At 37.3% G+C, this 21,561-nt stretch overlaps 1 protein-coding gene across 1 annotated transcript in view; it reads right to left on the reverse strand.

The window, feature by feature from the left end:
* The window catches only part of ADAMTSL1 (ADAMTS like 1), a 409,980-nt gene that overhangs the window by 333,562 nt on the left and 54,857 nt on the right, over positions 1 to 21,561 (reverse strand). Inside the window, 1 exon segment of the mRNA XM_078152482.1 lies at positions 8,255 to 8,300. Coding sequence (XP_078008608.1) covers positions 8,255 to 8,300 — 46 coding nt within the window.

Consider the following 21,561-nt stretch of genomic DNA (forward strand, 5'->3'; position numbering starts at 1 on the left):
TTAGGGTAGCTAAAACCTTCAGTGGCGTACATTAGTCCACTCGCATGAAGTCATAATCACTTTTATTTCTATAGTCCTTATAGCTTTTTTTTTTTTTTTGCTTTTTGGTGAGGCAATGGGGGTTAAGTGATTTGCCCAGGGTCACACAGCTAGTACATGTCAAGTGTCTGAGGCCAGGTTTGAACTCAGGTCTTCCTGACTCCAAGGCCGGAGCTCTATCTACTGCACCACTTAGCTGCCTCCAGTCCTTACACTTTTTACAAAGAGAGAACACGTATTCCCAAAGTTGATCTTGGGACATACTACATTTTATCTTCATCTAGCCAGAGTGTAAGCACGGGAGGAGTTAGAAACCATTCAACAAATATTCCACGGGTAGATGCTTTGTTTTGTCCTAATACATTTTGTATGTCAGGATATTTAAATATCTAGGGGAAAAAAAATCTTAATTAGCCTGCATCTCAACTAGGGCTGGAGTTTGAACCTGCTAGTGTGTCTAGCTCTAGAACATATGAAAAAAAATATTTTTAAAAGTAATTGGAGGAATTTTTAATTAATGCCTAGCAGTAAAACAGCCTCATGTTGAGGATAGATCCTAGAGGGTTCTGTAACAGCTTTGTTTTTCCTTTCTTATGTCCTCTGTAAATATAAAAGGGGAATGTAGAGAATTTAAGGGTTAGGAGAAATTATAGTCAGGAGAAAGTTCATCTTAGTGACTAAAATGTGCCCAGTGGGACTGAAATTAAAACATACATAGATGATGGCGCTAGCTAGCTAGGAGAGAGAATCCTTTTCCATCCCTGCTATTCACACTCCTAGACTTGAACCAAATCTAAAATGCAAGTAGAGCCCTACAGGCCAGGGAAGCCCGATCCCAGACATTGTTGTGCCAGTGTCCAAAGGCTTAGACCTAATGAAATTATTTGGAAAAGATATTTCCTGTCAGTCTTCAAATATCAGATCTGGAACCAAGACTGCAGCATAAGTAAAATTCCAGTACTTTGGCTGGCTGGATAATCACACTGTGACACATGGAGAATACTGGCTTCAGGCACATTTTGTTAGCCTACCGCTGGAGAGAATCAGCAGAGGAGGGAATGAGCGAGATGATGTGTATGTCCTCTGGAAACACCCAGAGGATGGTAGGTTTGAAACAGTTATGAAGGAAATTATCAAACCTTACGTTCACAAAATTTATTTTCTTGGACAAGATTTACACATGAGGTTAATAAATTTTTCTTTTGCCTTTTTGTTTCATATTGCCTGAGAACTGCTTGCTATGGGCTTGAAGTGATAGAAAAATGTAGCAGAGGTGGTGGGGAGTAAGAATGTATCTTCTTTTCCCCTCCTCCCTCCCCGGGCAGAAAGAAACAAAACAAACAAAACAGCAAACCAAACTACAAAAGCCAACAAGATGGAAAAGGAGCCAACCGCAGCTTGTTTCTAACCCAGGGGGCAGCAGATCCCAGGCAGGCAGACAGGCAGGTGGGCAATAACCCTTCACAAAAATGTGACCTAAGGTTCATTGACCTTGAAAGTTGTTTAAAGGGGCTATATCCTACCATGCAGAAGTGGAATAGGGGCCCTATCTCTTCATCTTGAGGTCTCACTGCAACTCTGGAGTTAATACACTGGAATTGCTCACTGAAGCTACCATCTCTCCCTGTGATTGGATGGTTCCTACCAGGATGTTCATTTAAGGAGGGCACCTAGGCTAATGATATCTCATTCCTTTGCAGGCTGTACGCTGCAGTCCTTTTACCATTCCCCAGCACTAGGTACCTTTTCCTCCTCTCAAACCTCGCTTATTTTTATATGTTATTTTTTGCCACTAGAATGTAAGCTCCTTGAGATCAGGGACTCTTTTTTTTCTACTGCTATTTCTATTCTGAGTTTTTAGTACAATGCCAGACCTTAAACAAAATGTTTGTTGACTAATAGAATGTTTACCTTGGGGTCCTTTCCTGTAGTTCTGGTACACTGGAAGCGCCTCTGTCTGGGACACAGGCGGCAAAGGTTATTTACTGGTGACTTCAGTTACTGTTGGTATCGTATATGTCTAGATACCAGCTTGATCCAAACTTTGCTCCTAGAGTAGCCTGAAAAAATTGACCAAAAAAGCAGTCTTAAAGGGAACTGTTCCAGGTGCCATGCCATGCCATGCCACTTTCTGATTACCACTGGGTAGCAGCAGCAAAATGCCCCTATTTTTCTACTTTATAATTTGGATTCTACCAAAAACATGTGAGAAGGCAGCAACATGTGGACAGTTTAACCAACCATAGCAAACTGACATTATTTGCCAATAACCTATATACGGCACATGAAAGTTCATGAAACTTCCCAATGTTACTATTTTCACCTCCACACTGAAAAGTTTTACTCTACTAGTGCTTTCTACTGGTACAATACTAGAAGCATCCTTCTTTGCTCATGGAAAGCCAAGGAGGGGAAGAAGTTGAAGAGTAAAGGGTGAATGAATGACAATTTTCATCTAAAAAAATTCCTAGGACATTAGGAAGTGATGGAAGAAAAAAAACAGCACAAGTTGATGAAGACAAATGAAAAGTCCAGTTATGAAAGGGCCAAAGGTATTCCAATCTTAAATTTAGTGTTTCTATCTTCATAAAATCCCCCTTAGTATCTCAACTTATTCAGACAGTGCTAGGACCGCTGTGCAGAAAAGGGCCTTAGAGGTCTTCTAAACCATCCTTCTCATTTTACAAATGAGGAAACTGAGTCTCAGAGAAATCGCTTGTATAGGATGACACAGCAAAGGGACCTACAACCACAATAAAACTAAAACAAATGCCAGAAAGTAAGCCACAGATCCAAGCAAAGGATAAGATCTGAATGCACCAGACGTTCCAGGGTAAGATGAAAAAATCATGAGAAACAAAAATTTTCAATCAATGGGCCTCAATCAACCAACAAGCATTTATTAAGTACTTATTTTGTGGCAAGCACAATTTTAAGCACTGGTGTGTTATACTAAGTATTTGACTTTCTTGACTGCATCCAATGTTTACTGCCAGGTGTATCTTTTTGCTACTAAAACAATAGCTAAACCTATCTACTCATCTTCATGTCTCTTGATACAGTTCCAACTGCCACCTGTATTGTGAGCTACTTCATAGAAATGCAGAATATTATATCTAGAAGGGAACTAAAAGCACAGACTGACAAACATGGCCTTTGGAATATTAGGGCACAGACTGTCAGATCTTGCCTTTAGAACAGGGAACAGACAATGGCAGTCCTAGAAGAGATTTAAGAACACTTTTTTTTTGTTCAGTTGTTTTCCAGTCATGTCTAACTTTTGTGACCCCATTGGGGGTTTTCTTGGCAGAGATACTGGAGCGATTTGCCATTTTCTTCTCCAGATCATTTTACAATTGAGAAACTAAGGTAAACAGGGTTAAGTCACTTGCCCAGGGTCACATAGCTAGTATGTATCTGAGGCAGGATTTGAACTCAGGAGGATGAATCTTCCTCACTTCAGGCCTGGCACTCTATTTACAGCACCACGTAGCTGCCTTTTCAGAGCACCGAAGAAACAAATTATGTCAGCTTTAGAAGGAATCTTAGAAATGCCTTAATTAAATCCCCTTGTTTTACAGATTGGGAAGCTAAAGCACCAAGAGAAGAAAACTATTTACCCAAGGCAATCAACTTCACCCCAATCCTAAGTGATAATGTATGTCCTGTCTTCTAATATAACCTATACTCATTGTAGTGTTTCACAGCAGATTCCTTCAGACACATGTTAAAATCCAAGTGCATGAACAGTAGAATCTATAAAAGGGAAACTACTGATTGACAAGTTATGGCTAAAGGGGCATAAGGACAGACAAGAGAGTCTAGAAGGCAAATACTTGTTTGGTGTATGTTCTGAAGTCTAGTAACAGAAACTAAGGCATTTAAAGGCATTTTTATCACTTGTTAGTGATGGTGGTGGTTGGTGATAATGTTTTGCATTTCTACAATGTTTTTAAAAACTTTTTTTCAGAGAATTTCTACATTTTCATCTCATTTTTCCTCAAAATATTCTTGTGAAATAGGTGGCCTAAAACTCCTAGAGCAGGAGAAAGAATATTGGACTTGGAATAAGAAGACTTGAATTTAATTTCTGGCTTAGCCACTGACTACCTGCATGACCTTGGGAAATAATTTCATCTCCCCTTAGCCTCAGTTTCCTTATTTATTAAGTGGAGAGAATAAAACACAACTTCCCTCACAGTTGTTTATTTCGTATACCTCAAAGCGCTATAAAGATTCAAGTTGTTCCTTGCATTGCTGAGAAGGGTTAAGTCTATCATTGTTAGTCATCACACAACATGGCTGTTACTGTGTGCAACGTTCTCCTGGCCCTGCTCACTTCACTCAGCATCAGTTCATACAAGTCTTTCCAGGTTTTTCTGAAATCTGCCTGCTCATCATTTCTTACAGCACCATAGTATTCCATTACATTCATGTACCACAACTTGTTCGGCTATTCCCCAATTGATGGGCATCCCCTCAATTTCCAATTCTTTGCTACCACCAAAAGAGCGGCTATAAATATTTTTGTACATGTGAGTCCTTTTCCCATTTTTTTGATCTCTTTGGGATACAGACCTAGAAGTGGTATTGTTGGGTGAAAGGGTATTCACATTTTTATAGCCCTTTGGGCATAGTTCCAGTAGACCTTCTCAGCAACGCAAGGATCTAAGACATCTCCAAAGGTCTCATACAGAAAATGCTATTCACATTCAAAGAAAGAATTATGGAGTTTGAATGCAGATCGAAGCATGCTATTTGCTATTTTTTATCTTCTGTTTTGTTTAGTTTCCTCTTTCTGGAGGTTCCTCCTATTGGTTCTAATTCTTCCTTACAACATCACTAATGTGAAAATATGTTTAATAGGAATGTGTATATATAGCCTATATCAGACTACATGCTATCTTTGGGAAGTGGGGGGGGGAGGGAGAGGGAGAAAAATTTAAAACTCAAAAGCTTATGGAAGTGATTGTTGATAAATAAAAATGAATTAATAAAAAGAAAAAAATGTGAGTTATTACTATTAAAATCCTTGTCCATTTGTCAAAAATTTTTTGAACTGGATGTAACCTTAGAAGCCATCTTGTCCAAATTCCCAGTCAGTGAAGGAATCCTTTCTGCACTATCCTTAGTAGATGATTATTTGCTCACAGAGAACTCACTTTTCCACAAGGTATTTCATTCCACTATAGGGAACCTCTAATTATAAGGAAATTTTCCTTCTATTTAGCACAAATCTGCCCCTCTGTAATCCTGACCCCTAGTTGTTCCCTTTGGGACAACATAGAATATCCACACCTTTTTTTTTCTTCTATGAGACAGTCCTCTAAATATTTATAGGCAACTATGATGGCGCTCTTCAGTGTTTTGTTTTCTCTTCTAGATATGACATGGCTATCCTTTGTCATCCTGGGAGTGCTCCTCATAAGGCATAGTTTCCTGATGATCTTTGCAAGTGAGCTTGTTAAACTTTACTTTTCTGGAATTTTTAAAATGAGTGGTAGACTGTCTCAGGAGAGTAGCTAAAAGAAATTTGATGGTTGAATCAAGGGTTTTAGACATAGTGTTGCTAGATAAACTCCATATAAACTTGTGGGGTCTGATCATCTACTCATTTAACACTGCATGGTTTGGCAGGGGTAGAAGAGGGTAGTTAGCAAGAGTAGAAGAGAAAAAGCAGCAGCGAGAAGAAAGGAACAGATTTTGAGCAATAAGTGTAAGAGTAAACAGGAAATCAAGGTTTAAAGGGCACTGTAGGGCAATTTTCAGTTGTTCATAAGGGGTGGAAGTGAATTAAAACCCTCTTAAGAAAACAAGACTGTCCTGTATCCACTCCCACTTTACAAATTCAGGCAATAAATCAGTGAATTGAGATTTCGTTTTGCTCTACCAATTCTTGAAAGGCCAAATTCTAAACTGTATTACAGTAAGGCCTGACTCATCTAATTCACACAGGAACAATGGTTTTATTAAGAAATTCTTTCATTTTCTCTTCACATAGGCAGGAATTATGCTTCCCAGGCTTAATATGGCTTCTAATTAAGTTTTACAAAAATGCATGTAATTCTTTATTCATTTGTGAAAGAAATCTTCCTTACTTTTTCCTATAAAAAATTATGGGACCTATTTCCTTAATATGCAATCATGTAATTAAACTTCAGGAACACTAAAGAAAGAAATAACACAAGAGTTATATTAAATACCACATTTTTAGGAAGTCACTTTTAAGGATTCATCTTATAGCAATAGGGTCATAGTTCAGTTTCAGTTTAAACAAGTATCTAGCAGTAGGATGCTTACCTGAAGTATTCTAAATTATTAGACTGAAAAACTAGGATGTGACTATGAAAACAGCCTTTCTGTTTCCTTTTTTTTAAAAATCTATCTATTTCACAAAAATATATCATGAGGTTTGCTTTGGCAAGGTACTTTTGAGTTGTGGCCAGAAAAACTCGGAGAAAAGTTTCACTAGTATCAAGAACAAGTTATTTGAAGACTTGAGGTTCTCATAAAAGATTCAAAATCTGCTTTACTCTACAAATTGCAAAGATTTAATCCACATAGTATAAATGGGTTTAAGTACTACGAGATCTATCAGTATACTTATTGATATGAAAGTTCTTAGAAAGATTAGATGGGAAAAAGCACAGATTCTCCTTGGAGATTTTAAAGGAAAGAATAGGTAGCTACTTGCCCTGACTAGTTTACATGTTCACCTACCAGAAATTGGGAAGCTGGAGGAGGTAGATGTTTTCTCAATGGTCCTTTCCCAATCTACTATCCTAAGATTCAGTAGGCTGGAAAAAATTAACTTCAACATGCATTTATTATATATGAAACATTGTGGTAGTTACTGGAAATTAAAAGTCTAAAATAAAGTTCATCTAGTAGTCACGAAAAACACAGAACTATACAGCACTCACTCAAGCTGGAAGGAACTTCAAAAACCATTTAGTGAATCTCCCTCACTTTGCAGTTGAGGAAATAGAGACCCAAAGAAATTAAGTAATTTGCCCAAGGTCACCCAGGTAATTAAGGTAAGAAGTAATATTTGGATCCAGGTCCTTCGACCTCAGGACTCGCATCCTTTTCACTGTACCAGACATTCTTAATGAAATAATGGTATGTTTACAGAAAAAACCCTATAAACTTAAGATTGTTATATAGAAGATGCAACAGCCATTAATGAACTATGCTGTCTTTGATTTCAGAAAATTGTTTATTTTGTTTCTGAATTTGATTCAATTGATATATCCTTACAAAACTAAAAAATACCCTTTCACCTATTCCTAACCATCCATCAAACCCCAGCATCAGCTTTGTTATGTGCCACAAGGGCAGAATAGGTAGGAAGAGCACGAAGGCTAGGAGTGGTTACCACCTTCTCTTCCCTTGCCACCCTAAATAGGTATTCCCATTAACTAATAATTCATTCACATTGCCCCAGGTAGTTTCCCTCCCTTTTTTTGACTTCTCACACACTTTCACAAGACCTCTTAGTGAATGACAGAGCTGTGATTTATATCAGTTTTCAAAAGCATTGTGAACTTCCCTTTCCTCCTGCACCCCTTTCTTACTCTGAAGCAGCTGGAATATTTCAGTTACAGAATCACCTAACCCGAGTTTGAAGGAAATCACTGATGGATTCTAGTCCAACCTGTACCTAACCAAGACTCCTCTCTACAACATCACTGATAAGTGGTCATCTTGCCTTTGATTAAAGATCTCCAGTAATGGGGAACCCATCATCTCCTAAGGCAGCCCATACTATTTTGGGGCAGCTCAAAGTCTTAGGCAATTTTGTCTTGTATGGAGCCCAAATTGACCTTTCTGCATCTTCTGTCCAGTGTTCTTAGTTCTTCCTTCTGGGACCAAGGAGAACAAACTTGGATGTTCTTTGAAGGCAGCATTTATGATCTTCCTAAACCTTCTCTTGTTTAGGCTAAACTTCCTCAATTTCTTCAAATGATCATCCTATGGCATGGTTTTCAGTTAGCATTCTGGTCAACGGATTAAAGATTTGTCTTGGAATATAGGGGGGAAATACTGGTTTCTTAGGTTTTTCTGGTTGGTTATTAGATAATTCATCTTTTATTCTGCTTTTACTCTTTTACCACCATCACAATCCCTGCCTCCAAGAAACACTTAAAATGCTTTGGTTGTGTCCAGTATTGAAACATTAAGTGTTATTACACTCATAGAATCTTACACTTACCACATTGCTGCAGGTTCTATATCGAATATTACGTCCTTCACAGCTCCTATGTCAGAAAAAGAAGAAATAATAATTATGCACGTTCCAAACTTTGGAATTTTATGGCTGAGACCTTATATGATCATCAGAGTCCAACTCTGTATTTTACAAGTAATGAAACTATGGCCCAACTCTCTTGAATAATAAGGATCTTTTTTTTGTCACTAATGCAGTAGACTTCCTCTTTCAAATAACTATTAACAAATATTAAAATGATCAGATTTAAACTAGATTATCCCAAACTGTTTATTATCTAAACTAGATTATCCCAATCCCAAACCACACATCCCTGGTGTTCATGGATAAGCAATCCAGAGCTAGTGTGGAATAGTGGGAAGAACATTAGACATGAAATCAGAAGATCTGGATTTAAGTCCCAACTTTCCCACTTAACAATGTAACCTTGAGTAAGTTGATTCACAACCATAGAATTTTGTTTTTTCATCTATGAAGTGAGAGCAATGGGCCAGATGACCAATCAGATTTTCGTTAGCTCTAATAGTCTAAGGATAATGCCAGTCGCATTCTTACCAAAATCCATGTCTATTAAAAATAATTAATACATGTAGCAATATCAGGGTATGAAAATAGACTTTATTTTACATTGATCTATAATTTCTCTGGCCTTCTTCTATTGTTGTGGGTTCCCTTGGCTCCTTAGACAAGTCTTTTTGTATTCTTTCAATACATTTCAAGACCAAAAGTGTTTCGTGACCAAATTAACCTTGGAAAGACTAGCTTAAAGAGATATTACATCTAGGTTCTGATTAGTACGATGATAAATCCCATGAAATAGATGAACCTATTTTAATTCACACTATTCAAAGTTATAATTGTGTAAAATACGGCAACTGGTTCCAGCCCAATGGAAATAATGCAATGCAAATTCAAATAATGTTACCACTTCCATGAGATTCATTATCTACACTAATTAGGACTAATCTATTCCTTCACTAGAGTAGGAGCTGATACTAGATTTCATTGCTACTATAATTCTACTTACTCCCCAAATACTTATGATACATGCTTAGAAATCTTTGTCATCTGAGAGAAAAGACATACTAGAGCAAAGTTTTCTATAAAGCACATTTCTTTTCAATGAATCTTATTTTCCCTTTGATTTCATTATAAAATTAGAGAGGTGTTACATGGAAGGATAAGATTTCTCAGCCCATATACTTACTAATATTAAATAATACAACACATGTATATTTCTAAAAAACTGCACTTAAAAATTGTCTTGTTAAGAAAGCACATGCAGTAATACTCAAAACATCAACACAACTATTATGGTATTTTGAAAATAAATAACTTTTTTTTTAAAGAGGAAGTGAAAATACGATCCAATCTGTTTCAACAAATATTTATTAACTACCTACAGAGGAACTGAAATGAAAGAAATCTTAGAGTTCATCTAATCCAACCATCTCATTTTATAGATGGAAACACTGAGGCTCAGAGAGATTAAGCAATCTGCTCAAGATTATTAGGCACTTTGATACCCATCCAGTTCCATCTTCCATTTTTCTTTTTGCTTTTTGGTGAGGCATTTGGGGTTAAGTGACTTGCCCAGGGTCATACAGCTAGTAAGTGTTAAGTGTCTGAGGCTGGATTTGAACTCAGGTCCTCCTGACTCCAAGGCCAGAGCTCTATTCACTGCGCCACCTGGCTGCCCCCATCTTCCATCTTCTGACTGTTAAGTTGTCAATCTCTAAATTTTTAACAATGCTGCTAAATTTTTCACCAATTTCAGTCTTAGCATTAACTTCAATTCCAAGGCAATTATTTTATCTTTTATGCAACTGCATTTATTGGCTCTTTCTAAGACTTTTTCAACTGTTAGCACCTATGGAGTGCATTTACGTATCCCTGGATAATAGATCGTAACTATATACATCTCTATGGATTGAAATATTTAATCCCTGTTTAGCAATGGCCATTTGCCATAATGTCTGCTAGGATACAACAGTGTCCAACAGCTAACATCTGATAATGATCAGCAAATTATTAAAGTGTGCTTGTAAATGTCCCATTCTACTGAGAATCGAGTGTTACGTTTATTTAGTTGAAAGCTGGTGTCCTCATTACTGGGTGTTAGCTCAGCAAAATAGCATTTGTTCAGTGTGACACAGGGCTAATCATTGGGCTGTGGGCTACAGAGGTTATCTTCAAGTCATCCAGCAATGGGACAAGGAACAAAATAACGTGTGAGATGCTTCAGTAATAAAGCTGGTGAAAGAAAAGAGGGCTCTTATTTACCATGAATCTTTAATTAATGATTTATTGAACTCTAGAATTTGATTAAGTATATTTATAAAAAGTGAGGGATTCCTATATAGTCTATATGTGTCAAAGAGGTCTTTTGGCTCTTGTCTTAGTATTTAAAATATATATATATATATATATCAATATTTATTGGTGAAATTTCCATGTGCTAATTGTATAACTTAATAGAGTTCATCATTTTACAAAAGATTGACTTTGTTAAAACAGAATAAAAATTTCACTGAAATTAACAGAGTGACTATTCTAAAATGAGGACTGTACTCTCACCAACTGAAGTACTACATTCAGAGAATTATTGATTTATCTGGGCACCAAAGACTCATATGAGAATTGAATGGTGAAAATGTCATTTATTTTTACACTTCATTAATATAAAACAGCCAAATAGTTTCCTTCACATTTAAACAAAATAAAATTCACCTCTGGGAATGAAAACAAACATAGAAAATCTCAGCTCTCAAATCATTTTGGAGTTGTTATGGAGCATTCATAATGGAGCATCTAAGTGACTGTGCCTTCTCTCCGTAACTATGCAATCATAATAGGGAAAGTGTCTCCTGGTGTAGATGCATAGAATCAGAGTCTGGCAACCTCAGCTATGACAACAAAGTAAGTGAGTATATCTAGAGCAAACGTTTTGATGAAAATTTATTTTTTATTTTCGTTTATCATATCAACTCTTCCTGGTAGCCAGTATTTAATCCTAACCAATTACCCACCCCCTACCCCTCAAAAAAAGGACATAACCCTTTATATGTAGTGTGGCAATCTTCTTTAAGCAGACTTATAACAAAGCTGAGGTAAGCTGAAGGCACAGTTTCTTCGTCCCTCATTAGCACAGAACAAACTGTACCACTTCTTCCACTTCTCAAAATCCTGATGTTATCTCAGTTTCAATGATTCAATGATTACCAACCTTGGAACAGATGAATTGCTATGGAAAATTTAAAATTCTTTTTTCCAAGCTCCAGCGATTAGGTTGGCTTTCGTTCCTCCCCTCCCCCCACCCCAATTCATATTGTCTAATTCTTTAAAAGGGAGAGGATGACTCATGTTTAGCCCTTATTATGAATAAACAAACTCTCTTTGATAATTCAAGTACCTTAGGCTGCTTCTACTTGTACATTTTTCCTTGCTGAAAGAGTAGCTCCTCTGTGAACAAATGCATCCTTCTGAAGGTCGAGCCAGACCTACCCCTAGTAAGAGGACATGGGACCATGTAACCTAAAACCAGAGGGCTCTCCAGAACAACACCATTTGTATTCAGCTCCTATAAAGATCCAGACTCTTACCTTTGGACTATAAAAAAAACAGAGGAGTGTTAAGTAAAAACAGGTTACTGCTCTGGATCGCTCTTGATTTTCAAATATGGGATCAGGGGCAAAGAATTTTGAAATAGGAGAGTCCATCTGCTTATATATCTTTCCCCCAACCCCCCAAAAAAACCCTTTTAGTCATTCAAAAGGAAAGAATGAGCACTTTAAGAGAGAGAAAGTAGACATAAAACCATCTTAGAGATTCAAGCCAGAAGGACCCCAGGCCATTTAGACTATTGGTCCTAAAATGACCGTGGATTAAAGAAGACAAGCAAATTTACAGCCAGATCAGGGATTTCATATAGCTTTTGAATAACTATTTTTTCTTCATCCCTTCATATAAACATTTGAATTTTTAGCAGATTTATGCAGTCAGAGGTTGCCCAAAGAAACTATTTATAACACTCCCACATTTCTGAGGTTTTTCCTAAAGATATTAGGAAGACCTGAGAATCTTGTACCCTTCAACAAACACCCCTGTCTGTGAGGTTTGCTGATTAGGACTGTTTTCATTTTTCACAAGCCAAAACATCAATGTAAGATTTTTTTTTAAGTTCATACTATTATATTACTCTGAATAGTCACTAAAACAAAATTGAGCAACACAGAAGTAAGTATTAATGTGTGTGAAAATGGGAGCATGTATGCCTAGATTGGGTCTGTCTGAGAGGTTCGTTGTTACTCATTTAACTGAACAAAAACTTATTAAGTGTCTAGTAAGTGCCAAGAACTATTCTAGATGCTGAGGATATGAAGACATAAGTGAAACAGGCTTTTTCTTCAAGGATTTACATTCTATCATGGCAAACAACATGTATATAGAAAGTTAAATTAAAAAATATACAAAATGATTTCCAGGGAAGGGTACTAGCAATTAGAAGCTGGGGATTAGCATGGGATTCCTATAGAAAGTGGCACCTGATCTGAGCTTTGAAGGAGATAGTCCTAAATTACTCTTCAGCTGTGGACCCCAAGAGATCTATGCAATGGATGTTCCATTAAAGCTGTACATTAGCTAGCTACATAAAGATAATTATAGTGATGTCATTTTGGTCCTCTTAGAGTATGAAGGACAACAACTATATAAAGATAATGATTCATGCACAAGGTACTTAATTTGCCGGGGGGTAGTTTATTTAAGGGGCAATCTTGCCAGATGTTATTCCTACATCCCTTTTTGCTCTTACTACTCTATGATTAGGGGAGCTAGGTTGCACAGTAGACAGAGAGCCAGGACTAGAGTTAGGAAGACTCATTTCATGAGTTCAAATCTGGCCTCAGACACTTAGCTGTGTGACCCTGTTCCTCAGGTCCTTGTCTGTAAAATTATCTGGAGAAGGAAATGGCAAGCCATTCTAGTATCTTTGCCAAGAAAACCTCAAATGGGGTCTTGAAGAGTCAGACATGACTGAAATGACTGAACAAAAAATCTATTATCTACTCAGGATCAGTATTTACCTTTTCTTTCTTCATTCCCTCTTCTGCAAGTATATTCCATGTGTGAAACAGCGCCCTTCCACTCATCTGTGATACAGTGGCCTTTCCTTTTTTTTTCAAAATGTTAAGAAAATACTGCTTAGATGAAATCTTCCTCATCTAAGGCAAGCCTGATGCCAAGTGTGCTGTACTATTAGTAAATTTTATAACCCTCCCTTCTAAAATTCTCTTTGCCATACTACTGTCTATATTCATATTTGGTAATGCTTCTTGAAATATTCAGCATCTGTGCCCAGTAAGTGCTTTGTTATTACGACTAGATGATGACTTTGACTATTGCATTGTCTCTGAGAATAATTCACACCAAGTACTATTAAGTACATCTGCAAAATTTCTGATGTTTAAACTGAAAAGTGAATTTTATAGTTGATTCCAATTTTTTTTTGCTTTTCTAGCTACCAGTGATTCACCATTCATTTTCAGACAATCAGGCCAATAACTATTGTCAGATTGCTGTATCATCTCCGAATCATGAAAATTCTGAAGTGGCAGCCAGGGGGTAGTGGAAAGAATACTTGACTTGGAATCAGGAATCCTGGGGCTCAAATTCTGGTTCTGACACTTTAACAGTGGGGCTGTGGACAACTCATTCAATCTTCGAGCCTCATCTGTAAAATGGAGATGATAATACCCATGCTAGCCACCTCATAGGATTGTCATAAGGAAAATGTACTTTAACTATTAAAGTACTTGAGGTTATTGTTATTAAATTAAATCAAATATTCTCTCAAAGTACATACCCCCACCAAATATACAACTGAAAATTAGCTATAAACTCAGGAAAAGACAGAAAACCTTATTGTGGTTTCACTCTAAATATAATAACTTTAAAAAACATATACAAAACATAGCTTTCACTCAAGCATTCAGTCAAAAAGTCCCATAGTCCCACTGCAGGACTCCTATGAGTTCTCCACCGCTTCCTTAGCATGTGGCTCAAACAGATTAGTGTTAGGGGAGAAATTTATTCTTCTCTTGGTAGATAGCTATGCAAGCCAAACTATTATGACAACTTGATAAATGTAGCTTTTGAAAATGCTTTCTGTTGTAATAACACAACAAACAACAAGAAGGCAAAATGCCAAACACCATCAATCAATGTGGGAACTGGCTGGGAAAAGAAAAAAACCCATAATCTCAGTGTCACACTGAACCTTTGGATTTGCCAGAGGTCCAAACCTTGACTAATGAGTCAAAATAAGAGTCAGGCTTACAGATTTTGTTTCAAAGCAATTTTAAAGCAACTTCTAGGGGCAGAGGGGTGATACTTAAAACATGGTGCCACAAGTAGTGAGCTATTCTTAAGAGTTTATTTCTTTAGCATTAAATAACACTTATGTGACCTCATTTGTATGTGTCAATACTTCTATGATATACTGATTTCTTATTAAAGTCGATCTGAATACTGTGCCCCAAGGGAAACTTATTTATTAACAATTGTCCCATACATTGAACTTCAGGGCTACATTTGATGCATGTAGGAATTGTATAGGCATGGGAGGGAAATTCCTAGAATATGCTTCTTCTGTTCTTGTCAGAGGCATTTGAAGAAGGATTTCTTAGTGTATTCAGACAATCCTTATTAGTAGCTTAGAGCCTGGGCCAGGTTAATTGGCAATATTTGCATCTACAGGAAAAAAAAATATGCTATACCAGTGCCTGGCACATAATGGGCACCTAATATATGTTTTTTGATTGTTTGATACCTCTAACACTTCTGTTGAGAGCTTCAGGGTGTTCTGTTGGCTGTTGTAAGCTTTCAGTATGATCTAAGCTCCTGATAGAAGAGAAATCTCTCTGGATGACACACTTGGATGTCAACTCTCCTAAGGTAACAATAACATTGAGTAAGACTGTTTCTCAATGGTACATTTTGCAGCATAAGCAGAGCTACTAAATCTTGCAGAAAGAAGATAAGTTACTGTTTATCTGTGTGCAGTAATTTTTTTCCAAACAATTATGGCTTTATGCTCCTTGGACTGTCTTAAAAGGCAGATTTGCTGTAATAGCGAAGTCTTCACAAATAGGAGATAAAACCATAAAAAGGAGGAGACAGTTTACTACAATCACAAGCAAAGAAGGCAAGACACATGCAATATTGTAAGGATTGTGGCCTGAATACTGATGGAACTCAAAACTACTCTGATTATGCAGTCAGAGTCAACGAGAATTTACTGAGCATGTACGCTGTGCTCCTAGGTGTCCTGAGGGATAGAGATGTATAAGATATGGACCTCAAGGACCATGGGGAGACGAGGGCTAAAGGAACACAGAATCTTAAGACTTAGAGATATAATTCTTCTTAGGTAACAACTATCTCCAAATACTTATGTTACAGTTGAGAAAATCAAGGCTCAGACATCCTGAAGATGTAAGCAGTAAGTAAGTTGTGCCAGGATTAGAGCCCTTGTCCTTTGATTTCAAATAATAAGCTCAGATTCATATAATGCTTTGAGGTACAAGAATTACTGTTTTTACAACATCTCTGTAATAAGACAGCTAGCATGAGTTATATTATACACATTTTATAGATGAATAAGATGAAGTTTAGTGATGCCAAGCTACCTTTCCAAGGCTCTAAGCTACTAATAAGGATTGTCTGAATACACTAAGAAATCCTGCTCTTTTCTTTTCCGGCTCATTTTACACATAAGGAAACTGAAGCAAAAGGGTTAAGTTCCTTGCTTAGGGTCACACAGCTAGTCAACATCTAAGGCTGGATTTGAACTCACGAAGATGATATTTCCTGATTCTAAGCAGATGAGGGATGCTCTATCGACTATGATACCTATCTGCATAGTAACACCTAACCCTTGAGAATGAAATGGGAGTATAAGAGAATGGGAAAGAAGTGGAGATTTTTATTTGTTATTACTCTGCTTCTTCCACTGTCCAAGGCATTGTTAACAGCTATCTTTATGAATAAGTTTCTCTTTACTATGTAAAGAACTTTTAGCCTCATCTGTCGGCCATGACTTCATTATAGATCACCTGGTGTTTATATAACCACGGCATTTCAGAGTTGGAAGGCACTGCCCCAGCCAGAATTCTGGTCTAGGTTACACCCCCTTCAACAATCTACTGCCTAACACAGCCAACAAGTATCATCAGCCCTGGGGCAGGTAGGTAGTGCAGTGGATAGAGCACTGGCCCTGAAGTCAGGAGGACCTGAGTTGAAATCTGACCTCAGACCAAACACTTGGCACTTACTAGCTGTGTGACCCTGGGCAAGTCACTTAACCCCACTTTGCAAAAAAAAAAAGTATCATTAGCCCTGTGCCTGAAGACCATCGATGAGGAGGAGCCCACTCCCCCTAAAGCAAGCCTCATTCTACTTTTGCAAAGCTCTAGCTATTCGAAAGGTTTCTGTACCTCAAGCCTAAATTTGCCCCTCAGCAATATCTTCCCTTTTATGCTGCTTCTGTCTTCTGGTGCCGAAGAGAAGCAACCCATCTACTCCATCTTCCACAGGCCAGTCCTTGAAATACTTGAAAACGGCTATTGCATCCTTTTACCCAAGTGTTCTCTATTTTAAGCTTAACGTCACCAGTTTTTTCCACTGATGCTCACAAGGCATGGACTTAAGGCCCTTGACTACTCACTTAAAATCCATTTCTGTAACAAGTCGATGCTATGCAATTTTTTAAAAACAGAATTTATTATGGATCCTAGGTTTAGAGTCAGGTGTTCTGGGTTCAGATCTAAGCTCTGTCGTTAACTTCCCGAGTGATTTTAGGTATTTTACTTAACTTCTCTGGGCTTTAGTTTTCTCATTTAGTTTTCTCATTTTCTGAGAAACGAGAAAGGACAGAAGAGTATTGCTTCAGATTGATAAATTATATATAGAAGCATTTTATAATGTTGTTCAGTCTTTTCAGTCATGTCTGATTCTTCGTGACCCTGCTCAGGATTTTCTTGGCAGAGATACTGGAGTGGTTGGCCATTTCCTTCTCCAGCTCATTTTACAGATGAGAAAAGTGAGGGTTAAGCAGTTTGCCCAGAGTCACACAGGTATTAAATGTCTAAGGCTGGGTTTGAACTCAGGTCTTCCTAATTCCAGGCCTGGCATTCTATCTACTGTGCCACCCAGCTGCCCACAAACCATCATAGTTGTAAATATTATTGACGGTAGGAAAAGAGATAAAGAAGGAAAATAATTAAGCTTTAGGAAACTGGATTCAATATTTCCATCTTTTCAATGAGCAATATATATATATATATATATATGTACATATATGTATATATATATATATATATATATATATATATATATATATATATATATTATAACTTAAGCTTCTCTGGGAATATCACCCAATACAAATTCAGAGTTGAAAACTGATGTACTACTCTGGCCAGAGATGAAAAGTTTTCCTCTACTCCTTTTGTCTGAAGCACATGTCTATTAAAAAATGTAATCTTAGAAGACCATAGCATTTTCTCTAAAGCTACTAGTATAGGCAATAGATTTCAGCCCTATGAGGTCACGTCACATGGGCAGAATGGTTAAACAGGTGTATGGATCACTATATTTATTCATACTCTTGCATAAATACGTGAATAAATTGTTAAAGTTTTTATTGATATGTTTTGGATCCGCTAATACCCATATTTCCAAGTATCTCTCTCTCATACTCTCCCCAGAACCACTTTCTATAACAATACCTAAACAATTTTAGAACTTGAAGGGACCTTAAACATAATCTAGCTCAATACTCTCATTTTACAAGTGAGAAAATTGAGGCTCAGAAAATTTACCATAGGTAGAGGATAAATGGATCTGCTACCAGAGGCTGGAATGTGTATTTATATACCCATGGTGATCTACACCAGCATAACATCAGGCACATACAGAATCCACTGGGGGTTCTACAGTGTCATCTTTGTGCTTCTGGGTAAGGCAAAGAAGCCTCCTTCTACCCTGCACCGGCTTTGGATGACAGCTACACATATGCGGAATTATGTGGTCAATAATGTATAAATTATGAATGCCCAGAAGACATCTCAAGGTCGGTAGGAAGTGGTAAGTTACCAGGCAGACAACCTGAGTGTTGAATAATGTTAAGACCTAGGGGAATGCCTTTAGGATATTCGCTAGGCCCCTCTGGGAGGAAATAAATAGATGAGAAAGCCTGGATACCTTGCAATTTGCACCATCTGAGACAATCCTCACATCCACCAGATTAGAGATCCCTTAAAGTATTGCTATATGTAGGAAGTGGTAACTAGCATCATGACTTCTCATTTTATATGTTAAAATTATTTGGAAAACACAATGGACTTAGCCTGTGATTGACATTCAACAAATATATTGTCTAAGACGGGAAAATAACACATAAACTGTGCATTAAAGCCAATATTTTTCCCTCTGATGATGCCATTTTTGGGTGACATGAATATGTTAGAGTTGACTAAATTCAGAAAAACATTTAGCCTTCTAAGACAGAGCATCCTATATTGTATCTCTGTTAAAAATTTTTTTTAAAAATTACGTTCAATGGAATGTTCCATTTATTTCTGAGCTGGATATAATAATAATAGCCAGCATTCATAGAATATTTTTTAAAGCTTGCAAAGCACTTTACATCCATTCTATCACTGAGTCCTCATAGCCAGCCTGTGAGACCGATGCTATTGTTATCCTTATCTTACAATGACTTGCCTAGGGTCACAGCTATTATGTATCTAAAACAAGACTCAGATCTTGTTTAGATGAATGGGTTTAAAATAAGACTCCAAAATTTACATCATACATAAGAAGCCTGAAGTCCAGAAAGATGACTTCAATACAGAGGATTTTTATACAAACAGAGATATACTAGAAGGTCAAAGAAATTGGGGTAGCAACCTAGTCAACAGGCTAAGGTCTGACTTACAACGCTAAAGTAATCTAATCAAGGGCAGCTAGGTGGTACAGTGGATAGAGGGCTAGGCCTGGAGCCAGGAAGGCTCATCTTCATGAGTTCAAATCTGGCTTCAGACACTTCTTAGCTATGTGACCCTGGGCAAGTCAGGTAGTAACCTTATTTGCATCAGAGCTGGAGAAGGAAATGGCAAACTCTTCCAGTATTGTTGCCTAGAAAATGAAGATGACAGGACTGAATAACAACAAATCAAATCAAAGATCTGAAAGAAATCTACAGAAATAATTTCTTCTATTTACCATATCCTGGTAGGGCTAATCCTGAATAATTCATGGTAATTTAAAGATGCCTAAAAGAGGAGTCCTTTTAATAGCTGGTTTCTTTTGCCTGGGGCAATGACAATGCCTACCCCTCTCACACCGCTAAGACTTCAAAACTGTGATTGAAGAACTTTGGTGTAAAGATATTTCTTTACTAGAAAATTCCTTCTTTCCATTCAGTACAATCTCTAAATCTTTAGGTAGTAAAAAGCACTACAAGTTAGGAACAGGGAAAATTATTAGGGGAGAAATAATAACAACAGAGTTCTGAGATGCTGGCTAAACAAGATCTACCAAAAAAAATGCTAAAAGTTTTTTTCATTAATTTAAATGAAAACGACAATTAATGGGGGATCAAAGGGGGAGGGATAAAAATTACACAAAGGCTATTAACCTAAACCCACGAAATAATGTGTAATTTAAAGCAATTATAAATTTCTGAAGTAGAAACACAACTAAGGAATCAACATCTTTCTTAATGGACAGCGAAAGTTACAGACACCAAACACTCTTCCCATTATCTATTAACGTATTCCAGCAAACTGGTTTATAGGATAAGCCTGGCCATAAATTGGTCAGAAACACTAAGTCTTTGGCCTTAGTTGAATGCTCCTGAGAGAAGATCAGGGTTTGGAACAAAGTGTCCATCGAAGATATATGTCTTGAAATATTAGAATTCCTGGATTACATTTAGACTAGGCGCGAACCCAAAACTCAGTAAAGGAACCACAAACTTTCTGTTTCAAAATGTGCGATCTCTGTAACATATTGAGAAGACCACCTCATACAAATGCTACGAATAGTTGGACTCACTCCAAATTTTGCATACTTTTTTGCTAGATTAAAAAAAATTTCCAAGAAAAACAAAACTGATAAGACAGATCACGAACAACGTGAATATTAAGCTTCTCTTTGGGGTTTACTTGGTAAAATAAAAATAATTTGATCTACTTATTTGGGAAAGGGGGAGGTGAAACTATCATAATTTTATATATGTATTATATATATATATTATATGTCACTCTTGGATTTTCAAAAAAATTTATATTAATGCAAAGAAGGTAATGCAATAATTATTTATATGAGGAACTTGTCCAAGGTCATAAAGCTAGTAAGTATCAGAGCCAATATTTGAACTCAGATCTCATGAGTCCAAGACAAGTATTCTTTTCCCCACACCAAATGGCCTGCCAGAATAATACTGCAATAAAGCCATGGATTATTGCTTGTAAGTGTGAGAGAGGTTGAAGGGAAGAGGGAGAATTCAGGGTATCCCTGATCAATTGATTCCCTCCCCTACTTTCCCAGTCCAGCCAATGGAATCACTGGGAGCCAAAGTGAGTGACTTGACCAGCAGACATGCTGCATCCAGGGTGGAGCAGCGTGAGGACATCAGAGACAACAAAATACATTAGGGACCTACAGTGCAGGAGGTGTGAATGTCTTTGACCTCATGTATTTTCTATGTGTGTTCAATCTTCTCACTCATGTTGTGTACTTTCACGGAGGAATGTATGTCAGATTCATGGGGGCAACTACTGATTGACTGTTTAAAGGCAGCCCTTTGCTACTTGCTCTAGACTAGGTGACTTTATCACTCTGAACAGTTATGGGAGGGATAGGGTTAATTCTAACACTTTGCTATTGGCTGAACCGAGCTTACAGGCATTCTCTACAAGCCAATGGGAACGAGGCACCTCTCTTTTCACTTGGGAGCCCATCAATTTCCAACCTCAGGGTCACAGATCTGCACTAGGATCGATCCCTCACTCTGGGGGTCAATTCCTTTAACTACATGTTTTTCCTATAATTATAAAACATGAATCCATGGGCATACTGTGATATTAATATAGTCTTCATCCTCCCAAGCCCTCCTCAACAAATAGTCAGGACCATTCCAGTTTCCTGAGAATAATGGGTCTAAAAAAGTAAAAAGTAAGAACAGTAAATTTTGGTTAATATACTCTAATACAACATCATAGACA

Source organism: Phascolarctos cinereus, unplaced genomic scaffold, assembly GCF_003287225.1.
Source record: "Phascolarctos cinereus isolate Bilbo 61053 unplaced genomic scaffold, phaCin_HiC Scaffold_4;HRSCAF=312, whole genome shotgun sequence".
NCBI lineage: Eukaryota > Metazoa > Chordata > Mammalia > Diprotodontia > Phascolarctidae > Phascolarctos > Phascolarctos cinereus.